Source organism: Falco peregrinus, chromosome 11 (assembly GCF_023634155.1).
Source record: "Falco peregrinus isolate bFalPer1 chromosome 11, bFalPer1.pri, whole genome shotgun sequence".
NCBI classification, from domain to species: domain Eukaryota; kingdom Metazoa; phylum Chordata; class Aves; order Falconiformes; family Falconidae; genus Falco; species Falco peregrinus.
In genome coordinates this window covers 13,931,824-13,952,969 of record NC_073731.1, presented here as the reverse complement: position 1 = coordinate 13,952,969, position 21,146 = coordinate 13,931,824, and the positions used below count along the sequence as shown (strand labels likewise).

At 35.8% G+C, this 21,146-nt stretch overlaps 1 protein-coding gene across 1 annotated transcript in view; it reads left to right on the top strand.

The window, feature by feature from the left end:
- Positions 1-21,146, top strand: part of BTBD9 (BTB domain containing 9) — a 118,513-nt gene that overhangs the window by 8,045 nt on the left and 89,322 nt on the right. The window contains exons 4-7 of the mRNA XM_055815914.1: positions 466-829; positions 2,460-2,724; positions 4,837-5,056; positions 7,506-7,625. Of these exons, the coding sequence (XP_055671889.1) occupies positions 466-829; positions 2,460-2,724; positions 4,837-5,056; positions 7,506-7,625 (969 nt within the window). The remainder of the gene's footprint in view (positions 1-465; positions 830-2,459; positions 2,725-4,836; positions 5,057-7,505; positions 7,626-21,146) is intronic.

Genomic DNA, 21,146 nt, shown 5'->3' with positions numbered 1-21,146 from the left:
TCAGAGTTGCTATGTGCTGGGTTTACAGTAAGAAATAGAGGATCAACAGGATCAAGAAATCCTGATATTTGTTAATCTGCCACTGCTGTTACAGTGGCAAACTATTTTTCACTTGCTTTCTGAAAGTTTTTAATTTTTTTCTTTCTTGCTGATTTCACTATATTAAAAAAAATAAGGTATGAGAATCATATCTCAGTTTATGCTTCACAAGCTATTGTTCAAAGTAGAGATGGAGCAGTTGTGTAGAATAAAACCATGATGCATTAGAATATTATTCCTGTGCAGCTGCTTTCAGAGCAGAGCTGCACTTTAAATGGCAAGTAGAAGGGGTTTTCTTTTGTAGATTCTTAAACCATCTTCCCTTTTATTCCCCTGGCTGTAAATAGTAATTTATTCCTTTCTCTTTCTATTTTTTGCCTATTTTTTATTAGGATATAAATTTCTCAAATTTTATCTTCCTTATAGAGCATTGTTGTATGGTGGAATGAGAGAATCTCAGCCTGAAGCAGAAATCCCTCTTCAGGACACCACTGCAGAAGCATTTACCATGCTGTTGAAATATATTTACACTGGTCGTGCTACGCTACGAGATGAGAAAGAGGAGGTTCTCCTAGACTTCCTGAGCCTGGCACATAAATATGGGTTCCCAGAACTGGAGGATTCCACATCTGAGTATCTTTGCACAATACTTAATATTCAGAATGTCTGTATGACATTTGATGTTGCCAGTCTTTACTCCCTTCCCAAATTAACTTGTATGTGCTGTATGTTCATGGACAGAAATGCGCAAGAAGTGCTCTCCAGTGAAGGCTTCCTGTCACTTTCTAAGGTATATCTTTTGTTTGCATTTTTTCCCTGCAGGAATGTTAATTTTAATCTGTGTACATCTTCATGATGAAATCCTAATGGGGAAACCAAATGCAAGTTTACATGCTAGTTAAGAGGTATCATGTTATACTGGTAAAACTGTGACAGTTAGAAATGTTCACAGTTCAAGCCAAGCTGAACTGCAGATCCTGGTGATCTGTGCTGAATGGTTTAGCATTTAATTTTGACCAGTCAGTATAGCTGAATAAAGTAAATCTGATGGAGTATTCTAAAAGGTGGGAGCAGGCAATCAAATATTAATTTGTCTTTTTTCATCCGTTCTTGAAATAATATAATTTGGCTTCTGAATGCTACCCAGGGGATATAAAGCAAAGATTTGAAGATAGTAGAAGATACTCTGTTCTGTTAATTTCTTGACATGGGCTGCCTCAGTGACGGGTGATTTTCTACTGTGTAAGCTAAACCATTCTGGAGGTTGCTGTGATTTATATTGCTGATTGACATCATGTTCTGAAATTGCATAGTATATGTTGTTGCTGGGTGGTTTGTACTTTGTGTGTGTTGGTTTTGTTGTAGTGAGATGTGTAAATATTTGTGCCTGAGTCAAGCTATGCTACGACATGAAATTTTCCACTTATGCTGGAGTGGCCTTTGAGCTGGACATAATAGTGAAAGAGTGTTTTCAAGTGGTGTTCACATGAAGTAGCAGAGCATCTTGAATGAATGATGGTTTAATTATTATTTTTCTTAAAGTGTTTTCAGTTGAAAAGCTGTGATGGGTCAGTTCATTGAATAAGGCAACACTCTGCTGACTTACTAGTTGTGTAGGGAAAAAAATGTTCTGTTTTTTTTTTTTTCTTTACTGTGCTCTTTCAGATGCAGTTTGTTAAATCTGAGCTTTTGAGAGCATATTATCAATACAGAAATTAGCAAACATTATTCATTGGGAAGCATATAGCCAGTCCTGGTATATATACGAGAGATCTATCCTTTTCTTGGGCAAACTTTAATTATTCTACTAGCTAAGTGACAATCAAAAAGCTGTTCAGATCTTTTTGTTCTCATTTTGCAGTCAGTGGGTTTTCTGCATGAGTAAGAGCCACTGAAGTTTTTACCTGCTGATTCCAAATTGGTACCAAAAGAGAGAGAGAGAGAAAGAGTCAGGGGGTGGGAATCTCGGGTAGTAAGAAATGGTTTAAAAAGGCAATTCCAAGCCTATTTTTCTTATCAGTGTTCTTATGCCAGCCTAGGTTTAAAGGAATGCTTTGAACTGTACTACCAAATCCCCAAATCACTACTTAAATTGTAAAGTAAATTCCAAAGTAAATTTGAAGTAGTAACTGGGATTAAATTTACTTGAATAGTTCTTCACATTTCAAGTCTGACTTATTTCTCCTAGTGGTTTTGCAATGTTACCTGTTATTTACATGATGAATTCTAGAATTCTTGCATAAGTAACTAAAGCTACAGTTTCAGTTAGTTGCTCCTTTGGAGATTATTTTTAATGACTACAAGTTAAAATACCTGTTAATTTTTGCCTTATTTTAACTCCCCTTTTTTAAAAAAATATATTTAATTTTATTTCTCTTAATTTTCCTTTGTTGTTTTTTCCCCTGTTTTTTCTTTTCCAGGCTGCTCTTCTAAGTATTGTATTGAGGGACTCATTTGCAGCTCCTGAGAAGGACATTTTCCAAGCTTTGATGAATTGGTGTAAACATAACCCCAAGGAAGACCATGCTGAAATCATGCAAGCAGTGCGTTTGCCACTAATGAGTCTAACAGAACTACTAAATGTTGTAAGACCTTCTGGATTGTTGTCACCTGATGCCATCCTAGATGCCATTAAGATCCGTTCTGAGAGTCGGGACATGGACCTCAACTACAGGGGCATGTTAAGTAAGCATCAAGTTTTATGTATGCTTGTTTGTTTGTTTTCTTATTTAATGATTTTAGTTGTCTGAAGGACATGGTTAATTTGTGTGTTGAAGTTTTATCTATTGTTACGTGTTTTAAAAGGTTTACTTAATGAAATATCTTACTATATACTGTTCTTGATGTTTTGTTCCTCAAATAATATTAGTCAACATACTTTGCTGCTTTGTATCTCAGATATTGTTCAAACATGAATGTTGTAATAACTGTGTTTTCCTGGAGGAAGTACTATTTCAATAGAAAAACATTTGCAAAAACATTAAAAATAGAAATTCATTGGCTGTGGGATATATGATACTTAAATTGTTTTATGTTGATGGTGACTTTTCTGCTTCATGGAGATTTTCATCTTTTCTCCACTACTTTCGATTTTTCTCTTCCTCTCTACATGCTTGCCCAAATAGTATAAACCAATCTTCCAAAGCCATATTAATGGAAGTCTAAAAAGTGAGAGAAGCCTTTTGTTTTACTTTTGTCTGTGCTTTCTGTTAGTTCAGCAAGAGTATCTAGCACTGAGCTTTAGAAAGATACTGTTAGTTTGCTGTCTAATGGGTGATTTTTAGAGAATATTGGCCCCGCAGCAAAGAATAAAGTTGAATGTTTGTGGTTTAACCTTTTCTAAGAAGAAAATGAACTCTATCCCAGCCGAAACCAGGACTGCGTTCTTTGAGAGTGCACTGTAGTCAGTCAGGTGTGATAAGCCCTGAAAATAACTGCTTGCTTAGAACTGCATCTTCCCTTTGTTCTCTGTCTGAAGTTAGATACTGATATTTAAACATATGAGTTTAATATTAGGATATTGTTAAGAGTCTTGTCATGCAAGACATTCTGTTGACGGTGCAATAGATCAATTTGAAAAAAGTTAAATGATATCTTCTGACTTTTTCTGCATATTCATGTCTCAATAATAATATGCTTTTAATCTCAAAGCTTCTAGCTTTGTCAAAATTGCAGCTTTTTAGAGAATCAAATCTCTGTGTTGTTTTAGTACTACTTCAGGCTCTTGGGACTTCTTGTGGAGACATTGACACCACTTGCAATTTCACAGTTGTGCATTTGATGGTTTTATGTAGTAGTACTACAATATAGTTAAAATTTTACCACTTCAGATTCCGTTCTTTAGATGTTAAACTTCACATCCTGTTAAAATTGATGCTTCTGTTGCGAACCTGCCAGAAGAGTTCAGGGGCAGCTTTTCATCATTTAACTTTCAGATCGTGTTTTCTAGTGTCTCTCCTCAAACAAGAATGTTAAAAATATCTTCTTAACAGGCTGGTTCATCAATGTATTGTTTTGTAGTTGGAGTTAGGGATCATTATCCCCAGTTATCTTGATGGAAGATCTGTTCCTAGGATGTAACAGGTTTATTACTGTGGAACTACGGCATAAAATCTTGCCTCACCGTGTTGGTTCAGAGCCCAGGTAGCCAAAAGTTTTCTGTCAGGTTCATTTAGCTTTGCAGAGTACGAGAAGCTTGTATAGCTACCAAAATACCTTGCACATATACCACTTTGCACATTCATGATGCATCCACATCTTGAACATTTTATGTGATTTTTAGTTTCTTTCCACTTAAAAAAAGCCCCCCAAAACCCCACCACCACAAACTCAAAAGAGACCAACAGCTGAAATTAGGGGGTGTGTGGAAGGAAAGAAAGGGGCAAAAAAATGATGGGAGGTATGATGAAAGCTTGGTCACAAGGAGAGACTAAATACACCAAAACTTTAAAACCAGGAGGAAAGTGATGGTTGAATAAGGAAGGTCTAATACAATTCTGTAAAGTCATGAAGGGGACCGGAAGTATAGATACTACATGGTAGTAAATTATCACTACTTATTATTACTGTAACAGACTTAGGGGGCATCAAATGAAATGGAAGAAGCAGAATTTCTAAAATGCCTCTCTTTGTAGGTTCATTTTATTTTGTTTTGTTTTTTTTTCCCTTGAGCATGTGTTTGTGGCCAAGAAAGGATACTATCAATAAATCTTTGTTATGACCTAATACACTTGATGTTCAGAACATCTAATTTGCGATATGACAGAGTAAAAATTAAGTATTTTCTTTTCTTCTTAGTACCAGGGGAAAATATTGCAACAATGAAGTATGGAGCACAGGTTGTAAAAGGGGAGCTGAAGTCTGCTTTATTGGATGGGGATACTCAGAACTATGACTTGGATCATGGCTTCTCTCGACACCCGATCGATGATGACTGCCGTTCTGGAATTGAAATTAAACTAGGCCAGCCTTCAATAATCAACCACATACGAATACTCCTGTGGGACAGGGATAGTCGGTAGGTGCTAAGCTGATATAAAAAGGGAAGGTAATGTGTTTTGTACTGGTGAAATATATCAATGTGAAATATTAATTAAATATTTTCTGGAAGCAGCATGATACAGTGTTGGAGATGACAATGGAAGTTTTATTTGAAAACAACCTGTTTTTTAAATGCAGTTCTGGACACTTACATACCAAAACATACTTTGTGATACTAAACTAACTTATGATATTTTAACTTATTTTCTGTGTCTTCATTAAATAATTTATATTACTAATGAAGGTTTACATGATATTGTTTTCTATTTGGCACTTAGTTTTAAACTGCTTTTATTTTAGTTTTAAAAACAATTTTCTAGTTCCTTTGCAGAAACAATAATTTTAAAATATTTATATTCCAGACGCTGAAGAAATGTTCATACAGATTTTTTCAATATATCAACATTGTTAAGAAATAACACACCGACAATAATTCAGAGTTAGTAAAATTTATTTAAAATGTGAATTACCAACTAACTACAGCAGTTCCTTGAAGCCATTTCATGGTGAGACTGATGAAGTATGAGCTATCATGGATGCCTTGGCCAATTTTTGCTTAGCTACATTAGATTGTTATGGGAATGCATGAAAGATCAAATTATATATATTTGAACAATTGAGTGACTGCTTAAGTAGGAAAATTGGAATGTTCTTTTCAATGACAAATTGAATATATTAATTTTATAACTTGCCATGACAAAAATGTTACAATTTAGTAGGCAGCTCATGCAGATATTAATAAGCAATTTTCTATTAAAGACAATAAAACAAGCTGCTTATACTTTTAACACATTATTACATTTCTGATAAAAGATTAATTTTATATTACTTCCAGACTAACAGTTTAGAATTGCAAAACAGTTGCGTTTTGTTTTCTTAACTAAACAGTGTTACTTTAGAACAGTGTACTAATGTTTTATTAATTTTGATTTTTATTTTCATAAACAAAAATATTTAAACATGTGAACTACAGTTATTAAATATTCAAAACAGACTGCGTGAATTTTTAGCTATTTAATTGTTTCAAGTAAGTTCTCCTAATTCAGTTCAACTGAAATTTATGCTTTTCCTCTATTCTTTTGGGAAACATTGAAAAGTAAAACTTTGGAGATACAAGGAGCTAATTCATACAATATTTTGCTACTTGTCCCATAAGATCAACTGAATTTACAAACCAGTTATCAACCAATTTTATAAAATTTGAAAAAGTATTAGAGATATAGTAATAATGAGGACTTCTTTAGCAGTTTTTAGAGAGCTTGTGATTAGCAAAACACCCCTCATCTGCAAGGCATTAATCAGCAGCTGCTGAAACTCAGAGAAAACCCATTCTTCTTGGGGCAGCTTATTAAAAAAATTCTGTTGCTTGGTGTCCTGTGCCCTTCCTCTGAAATTTGTAGAACAAACCACTGTTGCTGGCAGACTATCAAACAAGACAGACCTGTACTCTAGGGGTTTTTGCCCTCATAAATACTGAGGGTACAGTGGTCTAGAATCTAGTTTCTTTCTGTGTAATCATGATTTTTTTTCTTTTTCTGAGGCAAGTTTGCAGTTGGACTTTCTTTTGCTTCTTATCAGTTACAGTACCGGAACTACCAGTTGGGTTTTTTTCCCCAGCAGCTCAACTGTCTAAGATAAATAGAAAAGGAAGCATTTGGAGTACTTTGTTCATTTGTGGGTTCCTCAGTATAAGATAATGACATACTGGGGTGAGTTCAGCAGGACACCAAGATAATGAGGGCCTGAGCACACAATGTACAAGGAGGTCTTGAGAGAACTTGCCATTTTAAGAGGAGGAGGCTTAGAATGGGGAACTTATTGCTGTCTTCACCTGTTTAATGGAAGAATATAGGGCCAGACACTCCTTTACAGCTCTGTGCTAAGAGGGCATAGAACAGTGGACACAAGCAACAGGAGAAATTCCTATTAAATATTAGAAAAGGAATTCAAAGCAGGGTAGCTGAGCTTCAGAAGAGTTTGCCCAGAGAGGTTATGGATATCAGCCCGTGGAGGTGTGCAGAACTTTACCAGCCAAGGCCTTAAGGAACTTGCTCTAAGATTGTCCTCGCTTTTTCTAGAGATCCTTTCCAACCTATGTACACTTCTAGTCATTTAAATTGCCAGCCATTTAACTGCATCTTTCTCATGGGAGACATGAATAATATCTCCAAAAGAGATGTTTTAGCAACTGTACAAGTGCATGGTGGCTTCTTGTTGAACATCCCTGTCTTACAATAACTGCCTGTGAATTTATTTTCAAAGCTAGTTTGAAAATAGGAGTACCTTTTAGATGTATTAGAAACAAGTCTGTTGGTAGGAACAAATAGCCTTCTTTTCAGCACAACTGAAAATGCAGAAGAAAGTTAAAACTGAATACTTAAATGTGGCTGCTTGTATTCTAACCAATGTTTTTTGACAATCCATAGGTCTTATTCCTACTACATTGAGGTGTCCATGGATGAATTAGACTGGATTCGGGTTATTGATCACTCTAAATACCTCTGTCGGTCCTGGCAGAACCTGTATTTTCCTGCCCGTGTCTGCAGGTTAGTTCATCAATGTAATGTTGCATGGCTATAATTAAATGATGTAGACACCAGAATAAGCTTCTGGATTTTGCTACATAGGCTATTCATGATATACACTACTTTCATCAACTATCTTAAAAATAAATATATTTGCCTGTATTGGTGGATGCTTTTGTAATATAAATATGGGTGATAAATTGCAGGCATCCTGTTTTGAAAACCCTGGTGCTTCCATCTTTAACTACATATGTCTCTCCTTCCTTTTTTTTTTTTTTTGAGTCATATGCACTTTTCCTCTTGCAGCTGATGCAGGTTTTTTTGCTCCGTAGTAAACATAATTCCTTGACTGCCAAAAAGTTTAGGATATGTTTACATGCTTGCTATAGAACTTGGAAATGTATTTTTATGTATTTTGTTATATTTTCTGCTGTTGCATTGGAAGAGTTTTTAAACGGTTCTGAAAGAGTGAAAGGGGAGAGTTAGGACTAAGGAGATTTGAGCAATGCTTTGTGTAAACCAAAGGAACTAGATGGGTTTAATCTTTATTAAGGTGATAGATAATGTCTTTTTACTGTAGGTGCTGGGAATTGTGGAAAAAGCTTATAATCACATGGAAGCTGTCTTACCCAAAAACTGAATTAAGTTCATTGATAGAGAGGCCACAATCTGTAGATTCTAACGATGTTACTACCATCATTATGTTTTGGGTCATAGGCTCGAAGAGGAAATTCCCTCTACTGTAATAATTATTCTGTAGACATAAACTTTTTAATCAGGACAGCAACTCCTGGAATCCCTAAGGAGGGGAAGTGCTTTCTTTTTCCCAAGGAATGAGCTCTTTCTCTGGTCTTTACTGATGTTGCTGGCAAGCAGTTGTATTCTATGGGGAAAGAATCTTCTGGTGGTCAGTTGTGTGTGTGTCCTCAAATAACTCTCTCTCAGCCTTCTTGTCCTTCAAGTTCATAATGAGTGTAACTGACTTGAAACTTATTTTTCCCGATACAGACAAATATGTTCTCATCTTTTCCCTGTAAACATTCTGATTCTGATTTTACTGTTTTCTCTTTCTGAAATGGTTGGCATTGTCCCTTAGTTTGTGTGCATATTTGATAAATTTTTACTTAAAGGTGTCTGTGATAAATCCTCTAGCAATGATGAAGTACCTCATGGAGTTTGTAGGTTATGGGGATATTCTTTTTGTGTTTGTGACCTCAATGTGGTGCAAAGTGGATGGATAGTTAGTAAGCACAGCTTTATTTTGGTTCCATCATGTTACCAAGAAGATTTGAAGAGATCTAGGGTGTTATGGTGGGACTTTCCTTAATCTTCTTTCAAAAGGGCAGCTATTCTTTGGCCTCATCCAAAGACTTGTCTGCAAGTGATTTTTCTATTTCAGCATCAGTTTATCTGTGTATCACACACACCCCTCAGCTGTCTTGTGTGTGTGTGCGCGCTATGTTTTGGGAGCATCATTGTTCTGTTTTGGTGAAGGCTTTTTGTAGCCTTGCCTGAAAGTACAGGAGGGAAGAGTGGAGGGGAGAAGTTATTCCAGAGTTTTGGGAGGTACCTTCCTCATTTTTTGACACAAAGGACCTCCAATGATCTCTTAATCATCTGTAAGTGGCTTGCCCTCTGTTGAAGGAGCAAATTATTAGGAGGGAGCTCATTTCATGTGGTGTGTTCGTGTGTATAGGTATTGTCGTGGTTTACACTAGCCACTAACTAAGTACCATGCAGCCACTTGCTCACTCCCCAACCCCATACCCCACACCCCACACCTGTTGGAATGGGAAGGAGAATCAGAAAAAAGCTTAAATGTGGGTTGAAGTAAGAACAGTTTAATAATGGAAATAATGTAAAAATAACGACAACAATAATAATTGCAACAAAGAGGAGAGAGAGTAATAAAACCCACGGGAAAAAACCCAACAAGAGACACAGAATACAATTGCTCACCACCCACTGACTGATGCCCAGCCAGTCTCTGAGCAGCGATTGGTGGCTCCCAGGTGGCTCAGTTTATATACTGAGCATGGCATTCCATGATATGGAATATCCCTCTGGCTAGCTCAGGTCAGCTGTCCTGGCTCTACTCCCTCCCGGCGTCTTGTGCTCCTGCTCGCTGGCAGAGCATGGGAAACGGAAAAGTCCTTGATTTAGAGTAAACATTAGTTAGAAACAAGTAAAGCATGAGTGTGTTATCAACATTATTCTCACATAAAATCCAAAACACAGCACTGTACCAGCTACTAAGAAGAAAATCAACGCTATCCCAGCCAAAACCAGGACAGCTATATATTTTTTATTTAAATGCATGCACAAACTCACCTGGAAACCTCCCCCCGCAGTTTCGTTTTAGCAGGTATCTGAAGTATATAGCTGTCCAGGAAACTACAGCACAGATTGCCTTATCGCATAGGCCTCATGTCTCTAAAATTTTCCTGTTCTGATCCATGATGCCCAGTAAACCTTTTATTTTCTATAAATCTCTGTTCCTCGTTATCTTGTCCACAGAGTGGTGGGGAATTCCCTGGAGGTACAGCTGTTTTGAAGAGTGAGTCAAAGAGCTAAAGAGAAAGTCATGTAGCAGCATAAGTTTATGAGTACTTAGTGTTAGGGAGCAGTAACCTTAAGGCAATACAAGTTCTCAGTTGTGAGTCAACATGATAATTCAGGGTAGTTTAGATACGACTGTTCTGTAATCTGTCTTTACATCAATGAATTGAAGCCTACGTTATAGTAAGAGTGCATTTGCTAGTCAAAAGTACAAGTACTGTGGCTATAATTTACTGTTCTCTTGATGTATTATTTCCTCCAAATAAGAAGAAAAGTCTATTTAAAATGTAATTAGAGACCTAAAATTGCTAACAGTTCTTTGAGGAGTTCCACTTTAAGAATTTGTATTTATTTATTTATATTAATATAATTAATCAGGTCAGATTTGAAGGTTGGCTCTGCTTTGGTCAGGGTTTTGGACCACATGACCTCCAAAAAAGAGGCTTTGTGTGGGGAAGGCTATGTGCGCATACGTATTAGTATTGGAGACTTTTTCTTTATCTATCTTTTAATTAATATTCTGTTTAGAAAGAAGTAAGCAAGGGGTACTGAACTTTTTTTTTCTGTCTCTAATTTCAAGTTTTGGTGGTTATGTATTTAAAGTAGTTTTGTTTACTTAAATGAGTTAGACTCGTTATCTCTAGGACGCTACCATACACAAAATATAAATCCTAAAATATGTAGCAGTTTTTTCTTATCTAAAAAAGGGATATCTCCAGTGTTGTGAGCACCAATTTAAAATATGAGCTAATACGAGATTGCCAGAATATATTATTTTAATATTTGATATTCTGTTTTTGCAGAGAAGTTATGCATGCTTATCAAAGGGTAGATATGTTTTAAATGTTTTATATGCTCTGTTTAGAAAAAAACTCCCATTTATTTAATTTGATGATGTAAATACCTGCCCCATTTTTAAAGGAAGACTGTAATGTAACTCAGCAAATCACTCACATTAGCACTAGGTTAATCAATATATTCTTTACACTTAAAGCTAGTTATGTTTTCATATTGCTCAACACTGCTTCTGCTGTATACCCTTGAGTCAGTGTGAGAAGTCCTAGTGTTAAAATTTTCCTGTTCATGGGCAACAATACAGAGGAGTGCACTGCATTTGCATTGTCTTGGTAATGCAAATAGCAGTCTTTTGCCAGCAACCACTTAGGGAACTGTGCAGTAATTTTTTTTAAAGGTTTGTATTCACTTTCAGCAGAAGGTGATATACTTAAGTATCCTTCACAGTGCAGTTTCTTACCAGAATAGGTCTAGATAGATGGTATTTTTTTTTAATTTAAAAAAAAGTATTATTTTAGCTCAAAGTGCTTTATGGCATCACTGTATAGATTGATATTTTGAGGAACAACAAAGAATTGGAGACTAGGTTTATTGCCTTTCTATTTTTTTAATTTACACACCTTTTTTTCAAAGCAAGGGAGTAGAACACGCCAGATTCTGTACACATTGTTGAAGGACAGCTTGTTTGTGTCTGATACACCAGAGAAATTGTTCAAACATAGATTTTAAAGAGAATATGAGCCCTGTAACATTAGGCAAGGCTATTTGACTTTTTGAGTTACCTTTCACATTAATATTAGTTATGCAAGGTGAGAGCTGTCAAGGGCTACACTAATATAGAAGGGCTCACCTGAGTTCTAAGAAGCTATTCAGGTATTTCCATGGGCATAAAAATTGATGGAATGTATCTTCTGTTTGCATGTGTGCAGGTTGGGGTTTTTGTTTGTTTTTTGAAAACCTTCCGCTTTTCTCAAGTGAATCTGTCCATTTTCAAATCTATAATCAATGCCTCGTTCACACTAGCTGGATGAAAAAAAAAAAAGCAACCTTCTGGCATTTAATTGTTAAAAAAAATTAGTTTATACTGCAATGAATTAAGACCAGTTCAATCTCCTTAACAAGTAATTTATTGTATTGTGTGTCATAGTTTCTATCATGACTTTGATTTTTTTGATCCATGGGGTGTTATGGAATATTCACAATAGTGTTCCTTGGGGGCATTATTGTGCTGCCCATGAAATATAATTTGTACTTGGCAAAGCATGTACCAAGCCATCCAAACTGATTAGGCAGAATCAAGTAAGTAATGTAATAAGATTATTTACGCTCTTTTCTTCTTCCTGTTACGTACTTGTATGCTTCAGTCTGTGTTCTAATAGGTTTAAATAACTTTTGCCAACCATAAACTTTGTCTAGATTAGTAGATGGAAAATGGAAGGGCAGTGACAAAAACCTCTGAAACTATATAATGAAAAGAAGATGAGAAGATTGTTTATGCTTTCTCACACACAGAAGATGATTTATTTGTGATTTGTAGGATGTAATTCCTGATTTGGATATATAAACTAATCTGCACAAGGAAGTTTATTTCTTAGGCATTGAAGCTTAGTATAACAGGTGAGAAGGTGTTGCTCTGTTTTGAGGATTATTTTTTTTTTAAGTAGGAGAAAATGCTAGGTATAATACCTGGGCTTTTTATTGACATAATTGTATTTTAGACTTTTCTTTTGTCCTTTAAATGCTTTTAGAAGACATTGTTCCACCACCTTTTAAAAATCGGGCAGCTATATACTATGCAGAAAAAGCAGATAAGAGCACGGGATTTTAGGGTAATTCTTATATGGAACTGTTTTCATTGTTTGCACTTATAGCAATTTTCCTGTAGCGCTGAAGACTTTGTTTAGAGGGAAGATGGGAGACAGAAAATAATCTTGTAAGCAGGTTCCTGTCAAAAGTTAGGAATAAATGTCAGGTTTGTAGTTATTCCAGTGTCCTCTTAATATAGTTGGGCAAGGTAGAAGAGAGTGCCTGTGTGTTTGTTTTCCTTGTGTGGTTTGTTACTGATTTTTGAGGTTAATATTTTTCTTTCCTATTTCCAAGTATTTTTAATATGTACCTGTTAATTAAGCCAACTCTGTACCCTGTCATTAACCTAAATAATGAATACCATCTTATTATATTAGAAAGTTCTTATATAGCACTTAGTTCATTCGCCTGACAGTTTTGTGTTGTTTCAAGAAATCAGTGATAAAAATCGTAACAGCTGCTTGTAGGTTATTTTTCATAACCCATGTGGGTATCAGTTTGTATATGGGTATGCAACAGTAGTTCATTTAAAAAAAAAAAGAAAAAAAAGGCAGATTTTCAAATCAAGGTCGTAGTCAGAGCTGTGATTCTAAGCCATAGCGCTCTTTTTGGCGGGTAAAAAAGTGCAAATGCATTAAGTGAATGTTAACACCTCTAAAGATCTTTGAACAGGCAGTGCTGCCTTCTGTGTTATCCTTCTCACTTTTTTTCATCCTTCCACTTTTGTTTTATGGCTTCATCTTTTTACTTTTTCCTAGACCACAAATTTTGAAGAACTTCATTAAAACAATTACAAGAAAATGAAAATATTTGAGGTCTCAAAATAAGTCAAATGTAGCCACAAGATGTCACTATAATAAAAGATTAGAAGACTTAATTTCTTTCTGTTTAAACTCTTTTAGTGAAACTGTTATTCCTAGTGTATATTGTGCTTGTATACTAAACTTCCCAGATTTACAGACTCGTTCTGGCTTGCTGTTTTTGCTATACAGAGAGCAAGTACAGAGATGGTACATAATTGAGAATTTCTTCCCGATTCAGTTTTCCATGTTTCATCAGACATTGGTTGATGCCAAGTTTGAATTAGGTGAATATTTGCCTAGCCAGACCAATCTGTGGTTTGAAATGTAATGCTGTTTTTCAGTAATATCAGAATTTGGAAAAGGTAATGAAAGAGGTCAGTTTTAATCTTCATTTGCTACTATTTTATTGTCTTCTCTCTTCCTGAGGTGTTATAATGTGACTAATAGAAGGGAAATATTAATTATTACTGCATAAATTTTTGGTCCTAAAGTATGTTTCTATTAAAAGAACTGCTAGATGCCTGTAGAGTAATGCTGTAAATGTGGGAAATTATTTAAGCATATGCTTTTTCCTGGTTTTTATTTTGATTTAAATTGAAAAATGTTGAGATTTTCTAATACTAGTAGGTTGAATTAGTAATAGTATAATATGTTTAAGTGCTTTGTGTTTCCCTTAAAGTATTTGGCTGTATAGAAAGTGTGGTGCAGAATTATTTTGCTTTCAAAGGTGTACTTGTGTATTAACTGTATTTATCAGTGCAGAGAGGATTTCTTGCCTTTCCTTTTATTAAGCATTGATGATATTTGGTGGGGTTTTTGTTCAGTGCTTCAATAGTTTTTGCTACTAATGATTACACAATTTGTAACCCTCTGCCTGAGTGGAGACAAATTAAATTGTAGTTCCTGTCTCCTGAGGATTGAAAAAGGCAAAACGTAGGGAGAGCAAATGTTTCAGTATTAACACAGTTCTAAACTAAGAAGTATTAGTAGTTGTGCACAATTATTTTGCAGGTAGTGACATGCGAAGACATGTGATTTTCAAATACAGGCTAGACAAGACTTTTTTCTTTAATTCTGTTCTTGATCAGGCAGCTTCAGATACCTGTACTTTATATTGGTTATGGTACAGTCATTTAATTTTCTTTCCACTTGGGAGAGTTGCTCATTAAAATTAGCTACTGATTAAACAACAATGTCTCACTTTCAGCCTTACCAGTAGGTCTCTGACATCCTTATCTGTAGTAGATAATGATTTTGCAGTTTTACTGTGCTTGGTGGAAACTTAGTGCATAATAACTTGCCAAACATGCTCCAAGTATGGTTCAGTTTAAGGAGATGTTGAAACAAGTGAGGAGTTAACTCGAAAAAGCAGTTGAAGCACTGTCCCAGGTACTTGAAGTAATCTGAGAAGAAAACAGTGTCTGCAGTTCTAATTTAGCACTGACTTTTTTAAGCAATTCTGCGTCCTCTGCCCTCCCCTAGTAGGGAACAGTGGTGTTCAGAAAAAGCATGCAGACATCCAAAAGAAGCATTTATTTCAACTTGAATTAAGAATTGTTTTAACTTAAAATGCAATCCTTCTACATCACTGACCTAACCGGAAAACATAGACTAAGAGTTGCTGGCAGGAGCTCTCATAAGGGCTTCAGTCAGTCTGAAAAACATTTGAAAAAATTTTCATCATGAAGTCATTAATATCTTTATAAAAGGACTTCTTGCAAATGGAATGATTAAACTTGGGCAACCGGAACCATCTTTACTTTAGTTACCGCACTTGAGAAATGCAAATGGTTGCATAGGCAACATGTTGATTAGTTATTTTATTTGTACTGCGCTTTGGGAAGCATATGTTGTGTAAATATTTTATTTCGAACTGTGCAGATATGCTGATGTTTCGGAGTTTAGAAAAAAAACCAGCACCTTGCTGCATAAAACAGATTAGCTTTTTTCGTTTCTGGATAACTGAAATCTTAACATCTTTTCCTGTGTAATACAGTGATAATGTAATGTCCAGAGATAAGTAAAAATTATCTTGGCCTGTGTTAGAGAAACATATTATTAAAAGAAAGCAATTTTGAAATGTCACTCCATACCTTAGAGGGTTTTCACTGATGTTCTTTTCACAAATCACTTTTCACTGCAGGCATGCAGTTTTCTTTTTTGGTTTTGTTTTGGTTTTTTTTTTTGAGGTGGGAAGAAGAGCTGATCACTCTTTCTAGTAGAAGGTGATCATATTGGAAAATTTTTACTGGTATGTTTCCAATACCTTGCTTTTTAACTTAGTGAAATACAAGGAAATTATTTCCTGAAGCCTCCATTTTAGTGGCTAGATGCTGCTAGATTATCTTTCTGTCTGTCATGTTGAAACATCTTTTTTTCTGGTATGTATTCAGTCTGGCATTTTATTTCTTTTCCTAAGATAAGGTGATAGTCTCAGATATTTCAAACAATGTAGATCATCTACACAGGATCAAGAAAGCTATTGCCTCATCTGCGACCGAGTGTTTACTGATTTAAAAGATCCCTTTCCTCATTTCAGGATATGTATACTTTTGATCTTAAGCTTACACTTCTAATTACAGCTCCAAATGTGGTCCTAGTGATTTAGAAGCTCATTTCTCTACAGATGTAATCAATAACACTTTTCATCAAGAACTTTATCAAGGCAGCTTTTTTCTTCTCAAATTCCTTCTCTGTCTCTGCCATAGCAATTTCAGTTATCCTAACCTAAAGAGCCCAGCACAGATTTGAGGAAAAGCAAAAAAAGCTGTCGTGCATTTAAGCTGTCAATAACAACCTGCCAGACAACTCATCCTCTGAAAATGGAAATTTGTCTGAAAAAGTGTGTGTAGAGGGGTCAATATGGCTTGTATAGAAATACCTGAGAAATGTGAGAGAGTGCCTGCCAATCCAGTTTGTTGGATACAAATTATAAAAAAGTATAGTATATTTTTCTCTTTTTGGTTTATAGTTTAGAGGAAAGAATTAACTTTTTAAGAGATCCAGAATACATTTCTCATGTTTGACATAATAATAAGCAGGGAGGTTTGTAATGTAGTTAGAATTTCTATGTATTCTGGATTTTGATGTTTTCATTGTGAGTTTCTTAAACTGTTAATTGTTTCTAGATCTGTTTTCAAGCTGTTTCACCTTCTAAGAGATCTGACATAGGTGAAAATTATCAGTAATTTTTCAACTTGACAGTGATACATAAAGATACACCTAAACACTAAATTATCAAATTATTCATAATAATTCTACAGCAAGTTTTATTTTGAAGTTAATGTTGCATAAGACAAATCTGTGTTTAAAAGGCATCTTCAACACTCTTTAAATCCTCTTCCGTGATTTCTTTTACACTCCAAGAGCTAGAATTAGCTGTGAAAACTTGCCATATGTATTTACAAAGACAGGCTTTTACAAAAGGAAATCTTGTTTTGCTGGATTTGTAAGAATTCTGGTTTATTTTAGTTTGTTGATCAGTGATGGCCATCTGTTGAAGTTGTTTGATACCGTTGTATAAATCAGTTCTCTTTTTCTGCATTTCTCAGCAGATAATGGGCATGGTTTGTTGACGTGTATCTGAAACACTGTACCACACTTAGAATTACACATTATGAATACTCAAATTGTATATGCAAAACCAAGTAATACGCTTATATGGAATCACTTTTCAGTTTTGAACTTCATAAAGCCACCTGTCAACCAACACTAGGCCAGTCTTGGTTGTAGAATAATTTAGATGACATTAAAAATTTTATAGTAAAGCAAATTTGTCTGTTGTTAAACTTGATTCTTTGTTTGCAAATTTCAAATTATCTTCTGGGCAGCACTTTTTAAAGGTATACATCAGTGTATGAATGGGAAAGCTATAAACTAAACTGCTTTATTCAGTGTCCTTTTTTCAACAAAAGCTTGTAGAACTGGTGGTAAACCTGAGCTGCTTGAGCTTGGACTGTCCTTGCTCTTTCTCATTTCAGTTTCAGTTGGATTAGGCTGATGGCTACATTTGGTGCAGTTTTTGAATAGTTTACTGTTCCATGAAAGGAATATTCACCCCCTAATATGGAAGAAGACAGCATGTGAACAGTTGAAAATGAGGAATCAAGCTGAAATAAATAAAAATGAACAAATTAGGTGCTGTAGAGAACCAAATTTATGGGAGATAAGACATATGAAAGTGTGCGTAAGCATCTTCAACTGACAGAAATGGTGAGTGAAGAAAAGAAAGCAATAGAAGAGAGATCAGACAGAAAATACAACATTTGGAAAAATCAGTGTAAGTGAAATTTTTTTTTTTAATATAGTGTGTTACAGTTGGGTTAACTACAGGAAAACCATGTGTAACTTATCATTATGAGGCTGCTAATGGAAGCAGTTACATTATTCTTTGTTATGTCTGCTAAAAGAGAGAAAGAGTGATCATTGTAAAACACCAGATTCTGCATTTATGTTTTGATTTTTACCATGAAGCAGTTTTACAGCTTTCATGTTTCATGTTACAGCTTTCATGCATGTTTTTCATTTGTAAGATTGGGACAAATGTTTCTATACTTCACTGGAGATGTAATAAAGATCTTGGAAATTTTAGATACTGTAAGTAACATCAGTAGTGATCAGTAAAGTAGTGGCTTCATTACTTTTCTTTATACCATTTTCTTTGTTGTTTCTACTGGGGAATAACAGCAGCAATGGAAGGTGTATTAAATATTGATTTCTAAATCTGTATTCTGTTCAATTCAATTATCCTGTCTCTTTTAATGGCAAATTGCAAAGTTGGCTAATCAAGCTGCATTCTCATTAACAACTTAAGTGCCCTGTTGAGTCAGATCAACTGGCACCCCACCCTGTGTCTTGTCTGTGACCCTGAGAGCAGGAGGTGCTGGTCAGGGAGAGACTGTGAGCCTGGCCATCCTCTGTGTTTGGTTCTCCTTATACCCCTCTGATCCTGTTAGTATATGTTGATAGATTTCTTGTCCGTTCTTTTATCTAAGGTCCTTCTCTGATTGGGCTGTTACCAACTGCTTTCACAGCTTCTAGTGGCTGCAAATTCCAAAAGCTCATTAACCACTGCATAAAAGAAAGTAGTTTTGTCCATTTAGAAAATTCTTTTACTGGCTTGTGTCTTCTAGTTCCGGTATTGTGGGATCTTCCGTGTAGCTTGAGTGACTCTACTGTGTACTCCTTGAGGTGTGGAGACCATAACTCTACACAAGCACTTGAGATACGGGTGCATCAAAGTGTTACAGAGTGACGGAACAACACTATTTTGTTCTCAGCCCCCTTCCCAATGATGTGCAATATTGTAGTGATCCCTTGCCCCTGGCATTTGACTACCCTCAAAAGCTTACTTTCATCTGCAGACCTGGAGACTGTACCAACAGAAATTAGGCTCGTTAGCTCCCACGCTACTTAAAAACAAGACCATGAATTATGGTTTTGATTTAATAGGTAGGAAAACTGAATCTGAGTGAAACAGTGTGTATAGGTGTATACATAGACACTCTTCCCATTTGAGCTGTATTTCATCGCCTCTTTTTAAGGGAAGGATTTGTTCTTCTATATACATCTAAATAATGTCTATTTAGATGAAAACTGGGTTTAAAACTTCGGTAGATCAAAATGGGGCGAAGGGCTGGAAGACATTATTGGTGATGATTCCAGTTTGTAGTAAATTATAAAGCATATATAACAGCTGTAAAGAGAGATGACTTCCTCTGTCGTATTTCATCTTGCCTTCATAGGTAAGTGTGTAAATGAAAGGGAAACAAATTGGTTCAGTATGGCAAATCTGTATTATTACGTTGGAGTGACAATGAATGAAATTGAAATAACTCACTCTTGGGTGAAACCAGAAACTATAAATGTATTTTATCCTCTTGGTGCGGATTGACATACTGCAGATTAGTAGTAAGAGAATGTTCCTCTTGTCATCAACAGTAGTCAGACTTGCTCACAAGTACTGAATTACAGTCAAGAAAAAGGGGTTTACCGTACTCTCATGTAATTTACACAGAAGAGCATGTAATTTACCATTTTAACAGAAGCTGCTGTTCACTGTTAAAAAATTTATTGTTCAGACTTCTTAAACCCTTTTTATCCTTTGTATTATGGAAAGATTGTTGTTACCTGTGCCTTGTCTGCGTCAGCTGTGTATCACCTGATGCATAGATCTGGGAAGATACTGAAGATTCTTTACTGTCCTCTGTCATGTGGGCATGTGTTGGCACCATCAGATGGAGCACCTAACTGGTCTTCCCCACAGGTGTCTGGAAGTAAGTCTAACAATAAGGTTTTGGGTCAGCAGCGGTTTCCACAACTGACCGACAGTCTCTCAGCATTTTGTAAAGAATGAGACATCCTTGAAAAGTTCACAGTGCCGTATGCAAGCTGAGCTTGTGGGTTTTGTAGCAATGATACACCAGCAAGCTAGCAGGAAAAGTATCTGCAGCCACCAAAACTTTTCATTTTTCCGGTCACCTATTATGAATGCAAAGAAAATCAAATCCAAACTGTTCTGATCATTCAAGAGACACATCTTTCTGTTTTGCTGATGGCTGTGGCAAAGTCACTAGAAAATGCCTCTCTTCTAGAAAATTTAGTTGCATTTCTCAATTTCAACTTGCACGGTTTGGTTTACAGAGTAGTAGTATGCCAAAATCCATGCCAATAGTTCATTCTTCCTTGACAAAAATTGGTTTAGTTATGTTTTTCATAACTAGTAAATTATGAAGAATTCTTCTGTTACTGAGACTTCAATGAAAAATTTCGGAGACTGCTCTTAAGCCAGCTTTCCTTGTGTATCTGTTTGTTTCTTATTGTTAGTGCGACTGCTGGAGAAGTGCAGATGGTCACCTTAGTTTTCATGTGATGTGTGAGTTTCTCTGCAGAAAAGTATGCTGCTAGGTATTTAATCTTCTGGCGCATAAGAATTGTTTGGACACCACTACTGTTGAATCTGTTACAGCACAGAAGTGTATAACGTTTCAGAGAAATAGTCTAACAAGGATAATAATTTGCCAATTTCACAGCAAAGTAATTCTAGAGGCCAGTGTAAGGTAACACAAATTGCTGGAGGAGGCTAATCTTGCTACATTGCACATATAATTAATAGAGAGCAGAGAATCTCCTGCAGGACTTGACAGAGAGCATGAACCTCAACGTGGTGTTTCAAATGCCTTTTGGAGAAATCTTTTTATGTTCACTGATAGTGTTGGGGAACCTCAGGTGGCTCTTCCCACAATGTGGCTCCCCAAGCTGAATGCCTGCAGTTAAATGATGTAAATAATTCCTCTTTCCTTTAGGAATTTTTTCTTGTTAGCAGTGCTCATGTTATGAACTGGAGATATGCATGAGATGGAAGGGGTTAATACTACTTTGGAGGCATGTTAATACAAGGGCCTGCCTGTGCAGGTAAGACCCATGCTCAGGAAACGACTGATTGATAGTGGGGAAGAAAATTACTGCTGGAAAGTATTTTCAGAAACAGCGCTCTGAATTTAGTTAATGTGCAACGCTTAAGCTTTTGAGGGGGAAGAAACAGTACAAATTAATTAAAGGGAATGTAGGTAGGAGATAG